Source organism: Octodon degus, unplaced genomic scaffold, assembly GCF_000260255.1.
Source record: "Octodon degus isolate 3935 unplaced genomic scaffold, OctDeg1.0 scaffold00253, whole genome shotgun sequence".
Lineage (NCBI taxonomy): Eukaryota > Metazoa > Chordata > Mammalia > Rodentia > Octodontidae > Octodon > Octodon degus.
The window spans coordinates 2554138-2572055 of NW_004524829.1; the positions used below are offsets into that span (position 1 = coordinate 2554138).

At 40.4% G+C, this 17918-nt stretch overlaps 1 protein-coding gene across 3 annotated transcripts in view; it reads right to left on the reverse strand.

The window, feature by feature from the left end:
• Arhgap44 (Rho GTPase activating protein 44) overlaps nucleotides 1-17918 on the reverse strand; it is a 215289-nt gene that overhangs the window by 87228 nt on the left and 110143 nt on the right. For all 3 annotated transcript variants that reach the window (XM_023706351.1, XM_023706349.1, XM_023706350.1), the window contains exons 2-3: nucleotides 8721-8760; nucleotides 7976-8080 (exon numbers count right to left, since the gene is read on the reverse strand). In XM_023706351.1, the coding sequence (XP_023562119.1) occupies nucleotides 7976-8080; nucleotides 8721-8760 (145 nt within the window). The remainder of the gene's footprint in view (nucleotides 1-7975; nucleotides 8081-8720; nucleotides 8761-17918) is intronic.

Here is a 17918-nt window from a genome sequence, read left to right on the forward strand (position 1 = left end):
TTATTTAGGACAATGCTTTAAGAATCAACAAGCTGAAAGGAAACTGCCACATGACAAAAGGAAGTAGATTATTAGGGTGGTATCGTTCATATCAAAAAAGAACTGGGATGCCTAAAAGGAAAGGCAGCAGATGTTAATGAACTGTAACTTCAGACTACAAATTATTTGTATTTGTAAATTCTCTTGCTGAAGTGTCAATTGAGGGCTCAGTGGAAGACAGGCACTGTAGCCACCTCACACCATCTCCTGTCTTGTATCACTAAGGCCTAGTTTGTGCTCCCTACTACCCTTGCTCACCCCCAATGTGTGTATAAAAACATGCAATCATCAAAGGAGTGAACTGCCCAAAGGGAACTACAAAAGCCACTGCAATTTGATTCCCCCGTTCCCCAAGATCTGTGCTGAGAGCTGGTCCCTAAATTGTGTGTGTGTGTGTGTGTGTGTGTGTGTGTGTGTGTGTGTGTATGTGTGTGTGTCCCATATCAAACTCCTAATCTTGTGCTTGCCAGGCAGGTGCTTATACCACTGAGCTATCTCCCCAGCCCCTGAGCCCTGGTCCCAATCCTCAATAAATATTAGTGACTATCTTGGCAAACTTCATGGTGGCCAGTGATATTTCAGAGTGAAAGGAAAGCTTTAAAAGTAAGATTTGCAAAGTTTGGGACATAACTCAGTGGCACAGTAACTGCCTAACAAGTGCAAGGTCTTGAGTTCAACTCCCAGGATCAAAAATATAAAATGAAATAAAATTTTCTCTGGTTCTAGAGTTCAGACAGAAATTTAAGAAAACAACAGACTGTCCCAGGGCTTGAATACATAAATCTGACATCGCTGAGATGATTGTTCTCTCTAAAATTATCTTTGGCATAAGCTACACCATTTGTAGGGTGACTCAGAGGCAAGTCTCATTCTAAAATCCACTGCTCCCCCAATTATCTTCTCTTTCTCTCATCCTATATCTCTGAAAACTGCTTTCCACTATTCCCCATTCTAAGCCCAATGAGCTCTTAGGTGATTTAATCCCCAAAAGACACAGCCTAGGTTTTCAGCACAGGGCTCAACAGTGGTCACCCGAGCTTGACAGCGGGCATTACTCACAGCACAGGTCAGATCTGCGTAATCTTTGGATAAGTCAAATACTGTGCTAGGCATTTAGACAGATTATCTCATTGAACTCTCAAATAACCCTACTAGGTAGGAAATCTTTATTGCTATTACCACCATTTCCCACATGGTAATAATTAAGGCATATGAGGTTCACTTTACCAAGGTCAGGAGCAATCAAGAAGCAGGAGGGCTGAGCTGTAGCCTTGAGTAGTCAGATTCCAGAGATAAGCTCAGAGCTGTCATGCTAAATTTCCTACTACAGAAGAGAAAGGGTTCAAATTGGTGTGCTAGTGTGCTCGGCAGGTTCTGTGCCTAAAATACTTACAGATCATCCATGCATTCAGGATGCAGATCTATTTTTATCATGGCCTACCATGTGGCAGTCCCTTTTTAAGGAACTGAAAATATAGCTGATAGAGAGACAGAGATTCCTGCTCTAGTGGAGCTTACACATTGCCAGCAAAAATTAATGATCTCAGTGATTGCAGGTACTCATACACGTCATGAGCAACAAAACAGGGCAATAGGACCACAGAGGAAGGTGCAAATGAATGAGATGGTTCAGGAAAGCCTCCCTGAGCAGGTGACATTGAAGAGGAACTGAATGCCGTTACCCAGCATTCAGATGGAGGCCAGAACAAGCTCAAGGGCTCCATGCAGGTCACTGCACAGCACATGGTTCAGAACAGGTCAGCACAGCTGGAAGAGGATGACTGACAGGGAGGAAGCCAGGGCTGAGCTCAGAGACACAGGTACAAGACATCTCTAGGGTCTGAGGGTGAAGGTTCAGATTTGTATTCTGCAATGGGAATCCTTTGGTAGGTTGTCAGCCAGAGTGGGGATCATCTGAGTACTATTTGAAACACTCACTTGGGCTGTTGTGATGCACAGCAAATGGAGGAGGAGGAGGACGAGGAGGAGGAGGAGGAGGAGGAGGAGGAGGAGGAGGAGGAGAAGGAGGAGGAGGAGGAGGAGGAGGAGGAGAGGGTTGGAGGGAAGACAAAGTAGAAATCACTGTACAATGTCAAGCTGCCTGAATGCAAGTGGTACACATTAAAGCAAAATAGAATTTTTTTTTGAAGAAAGAGCCAGCAGAAAGTTTGGCTACTGAGTATGGAAAAATAAACATGAAAAATGATGTCCAGGGAGCTTGGGAGTGGCTCATCAGTAAACATGCCCTCCTCCTCTCAGCCTCCCTATACATTCCTCCAAAGATATCTGGGATGTAGGTTTGAGCAACTGGGTAGATCTCTGCTAGACCAGCCAGGTATAGAGCTGGAAGCACTACTTCTAGCATTCTTGATTCAAGGGCCATTTGTCTTCTCAACTTGTATTTCCTCCCTAGAGAATCTCAACTACATGGATTCCACAGTCACTAAAGCCAAGTGCATGAACTTTCTTTTTTTTCCTTGTACCTAAATATCCATTGAATGATCAGTGTGAACACTCCTCCAGTTGCCACCAGGTATGTTGATCTCTCTCACTCTTCATTGTTATTGTTATCTAACTGGCTCTCACGTTTATGATGGGAATCCATCCCATTCATCTATTATTCACTCAGTCACAAAGAAATCTGACTGTGTTGCTCTTGATAAAACCTTAGCTTGGGAGGAAAAAGCCTGAAATCTCAGCTATTCAAGAGGCTTAGGGGAAAAAAAAAAAGGGAAGGGGTGGGCTGAGGCTCACTCAAGGATGAATCAAGCCTGGGCAACTTAATGAGACCTCGTCTCAGAATTTTAAAAAAGGACTGGTGATATATCTCAGTTGTACAGTTGGGCTACAATGTGTGAGGTTCAAAACACAGTACAGTGAAGCAAAACAACCAAATATATAAAATTCCCCCAAACGAAAAACAAAACAAAGTATGCTGGTTTTTGCTTGCTCTTAGGGATAAAGTCCAGGTTGCTGCCATGGCTTTCAAGCTGTGATTCAGCACCCTGCAGTCCCATCTCATGCAGTTTCCCTTCTTACTCTCCACTGTCCTTATCATCGGGTCACCTGTATGTTCCTCAGGAATGCTGCACTTCCTTCTGGCTCTAGGCCCTCAGCGCACACTGGCCCTGCTGGGGGGCACCCACACCCTTCTTGGTTCTACCATCTCCTACTTGTCCCACTGCATTTGTCTTCTTGGAGCCTCCTAATTCCTTGTGAGCTCCTCTTCCCAGCACTGAGCCACGTGATCTGAGTAATTAGTGCTGCTACATTCAACGTCTGCTACCCCTGGGCTCATCATCTTCCAGGCCCAAGACAGGTCCAATTCATCCAGTACCTGGCATGTACACTGCCTTACAGGGCAGGTGCCGAACTTTGCTAATAAGGTGCAGAAACAACTTCTTGTCTAGCAGTTTATTACATATACAAGAACTTGGAAATACCAAATATCCTCATTACCCTGAGAACCTTGAAAATCTATAAGCTAACCAGTTTTATTCAAGTTACAAAATGGAAATGTAACTCATAGCATTTTTATTCTCCATCCTTCATAGGGAATCTAGTCTAAGTCAGCACCCATAGCTGGTAATGACTTTTAAAGGTGTATGTATATAATAAAAGTTTAGTGCTGGCAAGATAGCTCAGCGGACTAAGCGCCTGCTTGGGCAAGCACAGGGACCGGGGTTTGATCCCTGGCACCACATCTCTTGCTGGCCCTGCCAAGTCACTGAGTCAGGGCATGGTAGTGCATGCCTATAATTCCAGTGCTGGGGAGGTTGAAAACAGGAGGATCACTATGAGCCCGAGCTGCACATTGAGACCCTGTACCAAATAGATAAATAAATAAATAAATAAATAAACATAAATGTATGTTTAAGTGTTGGAAATTATGACAAAACTGCTAAGGGGCTAATGAGCTGAGAGAAGTAATGGTGACAACTGATATGGGTTCCAATGAAACACAGAGCAGTGTGGACATCCATAGGGGCTCTCCTAGTCCTCAGTCAGGGTCTAGGACAGAAGCAGGACCAACAGGCTCACATGACTGTTGTCATTCCTTCAGTGGCATCAGCCTCTTGAACTTCTTGACCCCTGGCCTGCCTATGTGCCATCTATCCCTCCCTCTGCCCTTTTCCTGATCCTTTTACTTTCTTTTAGAATCTTTTTGTAAAACTCCTTTTCCTCTTTACCTACTCCACAGATTTCAATGTATTTCCCTAACTAATAAACATCATGTCAGTATTTAGGCAATTTCCTAATGTGTTATTTTAGAAAAAAAAAAGATTATCAGATCATTTAGTCACTCATTGGATGATAAACTGATAAGCCCAAGAAACTTCTGACAAGATGTAGTTTCCTGACCATCGTTTTATTTCATTTTTTTATTAATTTTATTATTTTTTTTGTTTTTTTATTTTGGTGGAACCAGGGATTGAAGGCTGGCCCTTGTGCTTGCCAGGCAAGCACTTATTCTACTGAGCCATCTCCCCGGCAGCCCTTAAAATCTGGGCAGTAAGTTCCCTGATCTACCATGCCCAGGCACTGGTACCCGCCGCACGGCTCTTCCAGGGCAACTGCACAGGTTCCCTATCTGCACGTCCACCGCTGCACACATGTGGCTGTGGGCTTCAGGGCTGACAGTGGCTACCAGTCCTCCCAGCTATGAGAAGCAAGAGAGTGTGTTCTCACAGACGAATCATGGCCAGTCCCAACAAACCTGTTTCTCTCACACCTTTTCCTTTCTTGGCCTCCCTTGCAGCTAAAGAGACACAAAATAAACAGTGAGATAGAATTGTTTTCTGATAAAAAAATATGCAAGCTAATTCCTGTGCTAACTACCTGCTTATGTTTATGTGAGGATATGACATCCGGAGCTGCAGCAGCCACACTGTGATTGTAAGTGGAGCTCAAGCATTACACACATATAACCCAAAGTTGCTACATAAAGCTGGGGAACAGCTACTTCAGACATCTTGTTAAATGAAATGCTCAATGTCTTCTTGCTGAAGCCAGTGATCAAGACTTTTTTCTCCTACATTCAGATGTTCTGGTCAGGTCTTGGGACCTTGGGATTCCTTGGAGAGACCACTCCTTTAAACACTGAACAAAGCCTAGAGATAGCAGACAACTCAGCCAGAGCACATTTTCTACATACAAACCAACCAAGTCAGACCCTACACTCCAGCCATCGCCTTTGTCAGCTCTTACACGCCAGGCTATCATCCACTGGCTCCACTGGGGCCAGGTACTAGACAGCTAGGAACAGCCTCATAACTCAGAGCTTGTTTAAGTTTCTAAAACTACTCAATCCTAAACTGGCTTACCCAGCCTCACTTGTTCCTTCCTGAAGAAACTATAAGAAAGGCTCTGGTTTACATCCCTGTACTTCAGCTCCCTCAGCCACCCTGGGGCATCACTGTGGGACTCTGTGGCCTGGCCTGTCCCTTCCTCTTGGGAACTTTGAGGAACAAACTGTCTTTTCAACTGCAGTCTCCTCTGACCTGTTGCTCTTACTATACCTTAAATTTGCCAGCAAATCACTACAGTTTAGAGCACTCAGGGAGCCAAACATCTCCTATCTAATAGAATTTGCAAGGGTCTTGATCTAATGAAAGCACCACAAATCTAGGTAACTCTGTCTTACCCCAGGGCCAAAAAAATGCTAGTACTAATGTATTTATAAACACAAAGACTGGTTTTGAGCCTCTGGTGACTACAGTCAGATGGGACTCTCTTCATATCAAGACATACCATACCTAAGATCAATTTTTTTTTTTTTTTTTTAAAGGAGTGCCTTCTTACGCAGAGCACAGCGGCCAGGGTTCAATACCCAGCTTGCTGTGTTGGCCCCGCCCCTGGGGCCCAAAGAGAAAGCGATTGAGACTGAGTGTGGTGGCACATGCCTGTAATCCCAGCGCTTGGGAGGTTGGAAATAGGAGGATCACTATAAGTTCAATCTATGTAGTGAGACCCTGTAGACCTTGTCCTAAATACATTTTTCAAAAAATTATTTTAAAAGGAGTATTTCGGGCCAGCGAGATGGCTCAGTAGAATAGGCACTTGCCTGGCAAGCGCAAGGGCCTGAGTTCAATCCCTGGTTCCACAAATAAAATAAAATAAAAAATAAAAAATAAAAGGAGTGTTTCTTGGAATAAAGGAATGTGGGTCAAAGGCAGACATGGCTCCAGGTCCCATCAGGAATAGCTCCTAGAGTTCCACACGTGCTATGCACTTGATAGAAAGATTTCACATCCAAAGTAATTTTAAAAACCCTCATTTTAGATTATTAGATTCCCTTTGCTGAAATTCCTGACACACATAGAATTATTTCTATAGCTATTTTCCAGATCTGGGAGTTTTATTTATGCAACACAGGAGTGATTCCTGCTTGGAATATAGGTTAAGCATCCCAAGTCTTGAAATACAAAATTTAAGCACTCCAAAATCTGAAACATTTTGAGCACTGATAGGATGCCACAAGTAAAAAGTTCCACACCTGACCTCATGGGATGGGCCACCGCCGAAACACAGATGCATGAAAAATGCTGCCTAAAATTAACTTCGGGTGGGACTGGAGAGATGGCTCAGTGGTCTAAAGCACCTACTTAGAACAAGCTTGGCAAAGCAGGGACCGTGGTTCTAATCCCCCAGCACCACATGCCAGCCAGCCCTGCCCCCTGGTGGGCTGAGCTGGCCACACACACAATAAATAAATGTAAAATAAATAAATAAAATACACTTTAAAAAAAAATTAACTTCGGGTTATGTGCATTAGGTGTATATGAAACACACATGAGTTCCATGTCTAGACTTGGGTCCATCCCCAAACATTCATTATATATATATATGCAAGCGCTATTAAAAATGTTAATAAATGTTATTAAATCCAAAACATAGCTGTTTCCAAACATTGGATAAAGGATACTCAATTAGTATTATTAAGAAAGAAGAAACCAGTGCTTGGAAGAGAAGAAATGAGTGACAGGGTAAGCAGGGCAGGTGTTTGCACTTCAGCAGGAGACAGAAGGAAGCACTGGGGTGTGTGGCCTGACAGAGACAGGCTAAATTGAGCTATGGGGAGCAGGAAGACAATGCAAAGATGACGTCAGCACTAACTGCAGGTCAGCAAAACCTAATAAACAGTAAACTTGCAAATTGTAAGCCCAATGAAAGGGAAAAAGCCCTCCTAGATTGCAAATCTCTGGTACTGAAAACAAGTAACACCTCAGAATATCTTTTTTTCAGTAGATTGGAGGGTGGTAGGGGTTAAGAGGGAAGTAAGACTGTTTACATCAAGAAGTGCGAAATGGAACCACATTCTACAATGCCTGCTATTACTGTTGCTTATTTTGTTTTGTTTGCAATACTGGGGATTAAACTTGGGACTTCGCGCTTGCTGTGCCAGAGCTTATGATTCTGAGCTATCTCCCCAGCCCAGCACCTGTTATTATAGATGTAGGTTGTAAACAAAGATATTGGAGCAGCTTTATCTAGCACGTTCTCTTTAGTATTTTATTACAGTGAAAACAATTTCATTTATATCCTCTAACATCACAGCATTATTTTTTTCCATGAGACCTTAAAATACTTTTGGGCCCAATGGAATCTATGAATGAGCCAGATCAGATGTGAAGATGCCCATCAAGGATAAAGCTGCCCTACAGGTTGGGCTCCAGGCATGCCTCTGCAACCCTCCTGGGGACCCCATCCTAGATAAGTTAAGGACACGGACCTTACTACCTTGCCTGAGGAGGGGTACCGATTCAGGCAAGAACAGTGGAAGGGTGTCATTCTGCAGAAGCAGGCTTGCTTATTTAATGTATACACACAGTAAGCATCTACAACGAACAGCCACAGCAAGCAAGGCCTGAGGAGTGGGAGCCTTGCCATCAGGGGGCAAGTTGGAGCTGCCCAGGGTCCCATCAAGGGCACTTACGGAGCGCTTGTCAGCCTCTGCACCTTGCTGGCCCTGGAGACACGCAGTGAGCTTCTTATGTGTGCTGTGGGACACTTGCTTTACCAGCTCCAGGCGCTTCTCCACCTGCAGACAGAGCATGGGGTGCCATTGGGGAAGGGCAAGGTCAGAAGAGGGGAGGTTATCAATCTGAACAATCGTGACACCTGTCTCTAGAGATAAGACTTTGGGGAAGACATCATCCAGTGCTGGAGAGATGGAGGGGTCGACTGCAGACCCTGGAGCTTTTTTTTTAACCACATAATGAAGACTTCAGAGTTCTCCTCTAGAATCTTAGCTGAACTGTATAGTCACCCTTAGTATCTGTGGGGCTCAGTTCCAAGACCCCCTTGGATAACAAAACCTACTGATGCTCAAATCCTTACATAAAAGGTCATACTAAATGCCTAGATGTATCTAATAATAGCAAATCAGTTGATTATTTCTAATATCCAATACAATATAAATGCTTGCTATACTCCATTGTTCAAAAACTAATGACAATACTAGAAGTCTGCATGTGTTTAGTACCGGTGCCATTTTCTCAATATTTTGATCCACAGTCGCTTGAATCCACAGATGTGGACATGCACAGGTGGGTGGGCCAACTGTATTCAAAATGTAAAGCACTGTTGTGAAACACAAAAGGTTGTAGCTCCAAACAGTCTGTGCTCAGTGTCAGGAGCAGCTGCGACATCTGCGAGGCCACAGTCGATGACAGCCTTACCTGAAGAAGGTCTTCACTCAGAACTTCAGTCTTCTCTGCCCTGCGGGGAAAATTGAGAAACAGGTCAGTAACAACAAATACAAATAAAATGTATTAAAAGCACAGTCACATAGTTCTTCCTCATTCTCTTTTCTTAGCAAATAATTCAAAATAGAGACAGTCCTGGAACTTACAGGGAATCAAATGAGCAACACACCTGTGAAGGTGGCAAATAACATATTTTCTAATTTCCTGCTCCAGACAGGGAGCTGGATTGAACACAACAAGCATACACTTCTTTTGTTCCCAGACATGTCTTATTTTAAAGTCACGGAATTAATTAGGTTTCTCTATCTATGTCTCTTCGCCTCCTCCAACTGAGTAAACAGGCAAGCAAAAGCAGCAGAAACCTGAGGAGGAATCAATAAAAGACAAACACAGGGACAATGACTGAGTCCTGGGAAGTAATGCCAAGATCTGACAACCAAGTGCTAGGACACTATCCTCAAGTGACATAGCTGTTCACATAGAAACAAAAAGAAATGCAGAAAAAAGATCCTAGAACTAATATAAGTTCAGCAAGATCATATGAAAGTAAAGTATTTCTATGCACATGTAATAAACACCGAAATTATTAAAAATATCAGAGACAGTAGCTTAAAGGATATAATTCTTAGGTGTCAGTATACCAAAACACACCAAGGAGGGAAGGAGGGAGGAAGAGGAAGAGGGAAGAGGAAGACTCAGGTGAGTTATGTACACAGACCAGCTCCCCACAATGAGTGCAATCGTTGGCCACTACAAATAGGTACTAATACAAGTTAAAAAAAAATAAAAATCTAAACAAATAGCTCACACACACACACACACACACACACACACACACACACACAGAACTTGCAGGCTGAAAACTGTAAAGCGTTTAATGAAAGAAACCACTTAACAGCTAAGTAAACGGAGAGACATATCACGTCTATGGACTAGAAAATGCTGTGTATCAACAATGATCAAAACATATGATAAATGTTTAAAAAACTTTTATTACAGCAAAAGACATGTTGCTATCAGTCACCATCAAAATCCTCCCACTAGCTTGAAACACACTTATTCCACTGTTCTTGTCAATTTCTGAGGCAGTTCTGGAAGTCCTCTTTTGTGAGTGTCTGTACACAGTGTAATAAAAAGCACAGTGAATGCTACTGTCATTTGCCTTCTAAAGAAAAGGCAGATGCATAAGACACTACCTCGTGCCCACATTCGTCTCATTCCCAGGGTCTGGCACTAGGGCAATCCCTGGCTCTTCCCCAAAGCCAAACCAAAAATCAAAATCACTATTAAAGGAAAGTGTTCTGAGTTGATTCCAGACATCACGGCAGCCACAACTATCCAACTAAAGACACTTGCGAAAGAGGACTTTCCAGAAGTGCCTCAGAAAGGTGGCAAGAATGCTGGGATAAGCATTTGAAGCGTGGGGCAGTGTTCTCAGGGGTATTAACAGCAATGTGCTCTTTACTGAAATCATCATTAAAAATTTAAATGGACATCATAGTTTTCAATCATATCATCATAGCAAAGATGCCAGTCTCCCTAGACTGACCACAAATTGTCATCCCAACATTTCAACAGGATTTGCTGTACATATGGACTCTGAGACTGATTTTAAAGTACAAGGGAAGTAGAAAAATGGAAACCATTTCTAGAAAGAAAACTAAAGTTGTAGGACTCTCATGATCCAATTTTAAGATTTACTATAAAATTAAATAAGAGAGTTACAGGCAAAAGGCAAAAACCTACATTAATGGCACAGAATAGTCTAGAAATATACCAGACAAAGCTGACCCCCTAATCTTAACAAAGGAGCAAAAGCAATTCAGTGGTGCAGAAGAATCTTTCCAACAAATTGGGGCAAAATACAATGATATGCAAAAATTGGAACCCTAGTCCAGTCTCTACATCATATATAATTAAAGCATAAATAAATCATAGACTTCAAGAAAAGAAAAATTCTTTTTGGAGGAGGATCTAGTACCAAGGATTGAACCCAGCAGAATTCTCTTATGAAACCACAAGGCCAGATGCTTCATTTTTAGACAGGGTCTTGCTAAATTGGTCAGGCTGGTCCCAAATTTGTGATTCTCCTGCCTCAGCATCTATCATAGCTGGAATAATACGTGCTATCATGCCTGGCTATGTTACAACATTTTTCAAGAAAATATCTATGATATTGATTGGAAACCACTGACTCATAGATACTGGTACAAGGGCAAAAGCATAATTCATAAAAGAAAAAAATACATTAGATTTCTTCAAAATGAAACATTTTGCTGTTGGAAACACACCATTAAAAGATGAAAAAAGCCCTAAAAACAGAGAAAATATAAGTGTATCATGTATAAGATAGAATCATATCTAAGTTATGTAAAGGATTTTTATGTCCAATAAGAAAAAATTATCTTAAAATGGGCAAAAAATCTGAGCAGAAATTAAACCAAAGAAAACATGCTGATGTCAAATAAGCAAAAGGAAAGCTACTCAACGTTACTGTCCATTAGTCTAGTGTGAGTCAAGACCAAAATAAGATACAAATATTAGAATGGCACATGTGCTGCACACACACACACACACACACACACACACACACACACCCATGTGCACCCATGCACACAGGAGGTTGATAGAACTTTATTTATAATAATGAAAGTCTGGAAGCAAACCAGATGTCTTCCCACAGGTAAAGAGGTAAACAATCTGTGGAACATATATACAGTGAAACAGCATCCCAGAATACATAGGGATGGATTACTGACACATCTACCACATGGATTAATCTCAAAACCATTATGCTCAATGTTAAAAAGTCCATCTGAAAAAGTTCGATACGTAAGTATTCCCTTAGTAGAAAGCTAAAGTATAGGAAACCAGAGCAGAGATATGGGCTGGGGGTGGTGCACCACAATATGGTGGCATGAGAGAAGAAAAAAATTTTTTTTTCTTTTTTGAGACAGTGTCTCGTTACACAGTTCAGACTTGTAGTGATCCTACTGTCTCAGCCTCCCAGCACTGGGATTACAGGCATGCACCACCATGCCTGGTTTTGGGGCTGGCATGGTGCACCTGGCATGGCATGGTGTAGCAGGGATCGAACTTGGGACCTTCTACTTGCCAGGCAGGCACTTAGGCTAGCGAGCTATCTCCCCAACCTGAGAGAATTTTTTGAGGTTGGAACCTTCTGCATTTTTCTTGTGGAGGTGGTTACACAAACCTATGCATGTAGAGACTCATAGAAGTTCATCCAGTTTATTTAACTTTATATAATTTTTTAAGGTAAAAAAATATTTTTAAGAGATAAAATATTAGACAATAATACTGTGTGAGTCCAGGAGGGAAAATTATTGAAACAGTCTAAGCTCCTAGTAGTGTTCTTTCAAAAAGGTAAAATAACAGCTTAGATTTTGTTGAGTTATAACATGATAAACACTTCAAGGCTATCACTAAATAGGCAGACACACAGTATATATCTTACAGACTAACAGAAGCAAAATAATACAGACTTCATGCTGGGAACTAAAGGGTGGAAAGGGATGGCAGGTGAACCAGTAGAAAATAGTAATTTAAAAAGCATAAAGTAAAACAATAGGCACCAGTTAAAATACATGGAAAGATAAAAGTGGACTAAATACTCCAGTTAAAAACGAAAGATGTTCAGTCTGGATATAAGAAGTACAGCTGGATGATAACCATAAAGTTGTATGTTAGATATAAACAATTAAATATCAAGTTTATAATTTTGTTTTGTGGTGCTGGGTATACAACCCAGGGCCTCACACATGCTAGACAAGTGGTCTACCATTGAGCTACACCCCCAGGACCCCAAGCTACTTTTAATCAATGTAACAGATATTGAAGGGACAGAGAACTGCAATGTAATGATTAAAAATAATATTTAACTTGTTGAGAAATTATGAGAATTCTGAACTCAGGCATACATCATAAGAATCACAGAATATATAAATACTGAGAGAACCTCAAGGAAACCCTGAAAACTTTATCATAACAGAAGACATCATAATTTTTCTTTCTGTTAATGAGAGGTAGTAAAGGTACAGAAGATTTGAAGATTCTAAAATAACATAATTTGATAGACATATAAAGAATTCTGAATCTATTCATACAGAGGGTGAAATCTCATGTGCATAGAAATTCATTTCTAAAAACCAGCCATTTTACCAGCTGTATGAGTTAGTTTTCTTATTGTTGAAGCAAAATATCTTTCTGATATGTACAATTAGAGGAGAACTGGTTTATTTTGGCTCACAGTTTTTATAGGTCCATAGTCAGTTGGGTCCAAAGTCAGCACTGCAGAGCAGGATCATAGAGAAATACTTCATGGTGTGGCAGGGAGGAAGGCAGCAAACAGCCAAAGCAGCAAGCATCAGGCTACAGTCTATACAAGCTATGAGCCTATAAAGTGGGGCCCCCCATGGCCAGGGCGGGCCTCTCATTATCCACACCCTTAAGCACAGCATCACAGCCTTAATCCCAGTATCACACTCCAATACAGCCATCTTCAAAACTCCCCAGCGATGACTGCATGAGGCTTTGGAGGATCATATAGACATAGCCACAACACTAGACTACAATGCACTTCTCGACAAATAGAAAAGGACAAATGATATGCAAAAGTAAGATTCTCTAAACCCAATGCAATGTTCACTGAAATAGGTAACAAATTAAAATGTAAGATAAAATAATTTGGAAATTTATAAATTTGGAAATAGCGCATAGGTCAAAAAGAATTGTTGTTGCAAATTTTAAGTATTTAGAATTGAACAATGAAAATGTTATAAAAGTTGTCACTGTGATGTCACTGATATATTATATAGTATAATAAGCTACATATTAGAAGAGAGATTAAGGTACCTGAGAAGCATAAATACAAATAGAATAAGCTCCAATAAAGTAATGAAAATAAAGAAGTTAGTAAAATAGAAGTCAATGTAAGTTAGTTCTTTGAAAAGAATCACAAAATGGCAAACTACTACAAGGTTGATCAGAAAAGCAAACTGAGAGAAAAAAAAGATAAAAACAGTTCATGGCAGGCAGAAAGCAGCAAAGCAACAAGGGACAACCACAGGTTTTTCTATTCCTTGGACCTTAGACTACTTAGGGTGGGTGGAACTCCTATCCTTACACTTAGTGCCCTTGATCCTAGCATTGCAACGTGAATCAGTCCCAGCATCACACACTTGAGATCCAGCCACCGCTGAAACAACCTCATATATGACCACATGAGGCTTTCTGGAGATATCTAGACACATGACATAACACAATCATATATATTAAAAATGAATTGGGTGTGGCAGTGCACACTTGTAATCCCAGCAGCACCCGGGAGGGTGAAGCAGGAGACTGCAGCAAGTTGGAGACCAGCCTGGGCTATTAAGTGAGCTCAAGACCTACCTGAACTGCACAGCAAGACTCTGTCTCCAAAAGACCAAAACATAAAAAGAAAAAAGAAAAATGATACATCATGTCTAAGCAAAATTAATATATTATTAACAAATTAGATTAATTGGCAGAATGTAAGAATCATTTCACTTTAGAAATTTGCAAGTATAATTCATCATTTCACCAAAGAAAATAACAAAAGACTCTCAAAATGCAAATTATTTAATTTGATGCAAGTTTATCTCAAATATAAAAAATAAAATTCAGCCTGATTTTTTTTTTTTTAAACCAGGAATCAAACTCAGGACCTTGTGTGTGCCAGGTGGGCACATACCTGTTTTTTTTAAAAGGCCTACAAATTTTATTTTTACTAGATACATATTAAATTATTCTCTTTATAATCAAGAGTAAGATAAGAACCACTGTGTTTCCAGCTCACTCAGCACTGAAATAGAAAATATTGAAACAGAAAAGGAAAATGTTATATATAACCAAGCAAATCAAAAGTAAGTTTAGAAAGGTGGGTTGATATAGGGTCAATATTAGAAAGTCAATTAATCACAGTTTTAAAAATTATTTAACAGTAAGAAATTTGAAAAAAATCTAATAAAATATGAGCAATATTTTTATGTAGAAATGTTTGAAAATAATAAACATTAAGACAAATAAGTAGAGAAATACATTATATTTGTGAGTAGATGAATTTATTGTACAGATGTTAGTTTTCTTCACAGTAGGAAATTTTTGTTTCATTCTATTTTGAGTACTGGGAATTGAACATAGGGGTAGGTAAGTGCTCTACCATTTAGCTTTATCTAAACCCTTTTAAATTTTATTTTGAGTTGGGTTTCTCTAAGTGGCCCATGTTGGCCTAAAACTTCCTATTCAGATTAATAGCTGGTGTGCACCAATTCACCCACCCTAATCAAACATCTTAATAAGGAATTTTTTAAAAAGTAACTTAACAACCTCAGCCCAAATTTTATATTCAAATGTAAGAGTTAAGAAGACAACTAAAGATTATCTTGGAGAAGGATAACTGAAAAAGCTGTGCAATCAGATATTAAACTTGTCAAACCACATAACTAAGAAAGTATGTCGGTGTGGGAATTGGTCACTGGAACAAGAGCGTGCCAGGAACAGACGCCCCTTAGCAATAGAAAAAGGACAGCTGGCAGGGGTCTTACCTATCATTGGGAAGCATGGGGAGAAAAAAGGAATTATTTAATAGGTAGTAAGGCCACCTGTTTACACCTATGGAAGGAAAAAAAAGGAATTGGGTTTCTATTCAAGACCATGGATAAAAGACAATGAAGCATCTAGAACAAAAGTATTCTTGTGTTTCTAACTATGGAATGAAAATACGGGAAATATTTTGAAAATAAAAAATAAATCTAAAAGAATAAACATTTGCTTTAAACTTAACTTCTATAATGATGGCTTTAAAAATAGTAAAAACACAATTAGACAACAAAAAAAAATATATGTAAAAAATATAACTACCAAAAGATTAAGACTATATCAAAAATTCTTACCAGTAAATTAAAACAAATCATTCTTTAGAAAAATAGGCTTAGCACTTTTTAAAGGATAAATTAACAAGTGTATAAAACTTAGTTCAATTTTGTTAGTAATCAAGAATACACAACTTAAAACAACGCAGAGTTCCTGTTCTGTACTACCATTCTGACAAAAATGAAGTCTGACAATTCTAAATGGTGAATAAGAAGGTCTGGGACCCCTAAAAGAGTTCCTGAAGTGAAGACTGTTAAAAGGGCTGCACAAAACAACATGTCATTTGACACTGAACTCCTGTATTCAAATAAAATTACTTCCATTACGGCTTGTGTCTAGACGTCCCCCCAAAGCCTTATGAGGGGTGCTTTTCAGAGTGGGCTGGGTCCAGAGCTGGGGGTGCTGGGATGAATGAAGGGCGTGTGATTGCTAAATCAGTCCACCACTTGGTTTGGAATCTCTCTCACTGGGATTAAGGGTGTGAGCCCATGCCTGCCCTAAGGTGGTAGGCTGCATAAAATATAAGGGACAGAAGAGGGTCAATGTGCCACCCCTGCCTGCTGCCCACAGACCATTTCTCCACTGCAATGCATCTCTGCCATGCTCCCTGCCTTGCAGCCAGCCTATGAACTGAGATCTCTACAACCTGAGATAGACCAACCTTTCCTCCCTTAACTTATGGGTGTTGAGTATTTCTCCTCAGCAATGAGAAAAGAAACTAAGACAACTTACTGGAACAATCCTTAATCTGTGTTTGATACACCCTAACATTCTGTACTATGGTCATTAATTGACTTTACTATCACTAATTAGGTTGAGATCTGCATTCAAAACATAGCCATCAAGAGGAAAAAAAGAAATTGCAATATATTCATGTACTGACATTTCCTATGGTAATAAAAATGAAAAAATAAAAATAACCAAAACAACACGGGTGAAGTCTTAAAAGTATAATCAAAAAGAAAAAAAAGCAAAAAATTGTAATAAATTATGGTACTATTTTCATAGAGCTTAAATGCATTAAACAACATAGTATGAAAGGATAAATACAAAATATAGTAAAACAAAAGCAAAAACAAAAGAAAACAAGAGAAGTACATAAGTGTATGTACCAAATTTTAAATTCTGATTTTCTGTGGGAAAAAGATTTGGGAAAGACATATAGGTATCAACAGAAATGGTATTGTTTTGGTTCTCGTTTTATATAGCTAATAGCTTCTTAGTATGTTTCATAACATAAATGGAAATATGCATAATTTATGCATAACTATGTATCAAAGCTAACAAAAGCTAAGGACTAAGTATACATAAGCTTAGCATAAATAATTCTCACAAGACTAAAACCAACACACCAACTAATTCACCGGGAGCTTCCCTGAGAAAGGGTCACAGGCCTGCAGGGGAGCACCGGGGCAGGGTGGCCAGCCCTGGTCCCATCCGAACAGAGTGCAGTGTAGGCTGCTTTGTTGAAAAGCCGAGCTGTAGAGCAGCAGGGCTGGGCCAGGGCCTCCCCTGCCCCTGGCTCTCTCTCAGATGCTGTGGTTATCTCCCTGGCCTTCTCAATCTCCCTTCACCTCAGGTGTCCAGTACAGGGTCCCTGACTTCTACTTCAAGGTTTCACCTCAGTGCAGAGACCTCACAGGTCAGTTCTGGACCAACAACTTCAAAGCCAGTGTATACCGGGCCTGAAAATTCCACATGGAAGGATCCATCCGAAACAATAAGATGTACACATTTTCTCTTCAGTTCTGCTTTGGTTTTGAAAAGCTGGAAACCATTTCATGTCAACAGAAGAGACTGTGGAGTCGACTGTAACAGGAAAGCCCCTGGAAACTGAATGGCTTGGTTGTCTGGATCACATCCCGAGTTTGTATAGCAGGTGACAGAAGATCTCTCAGCCTGGCACACACCCCGCCAAGCAGTAGAGAGACACCAGGAAGACGAGGAGAAGGAGCACCTCACAGGGAGGCCGTCATTCTTTCTATTCTGCCTTCACACTCTAATCGAATTACTTATCCTAGGAAGTATTTCTTGTCTTACGATCAATTTCTTTAAGAATAGGGCCGGGGAGATAGCTCAGTAGAATAAACACTCGCCTGGCAAGCTCAAGATCCCTAGTTCAACCCCCAGTACTTAAATAAATAAATAAATAAATAAATAAACAAACAAACAAACTTTCTTGGGGCCGGGGAGATGGCTCAGTAGAATAAGCGCTTGCCTGGCAAGCACAAGGGTCTGAGTTCAATCCCCAGTTCC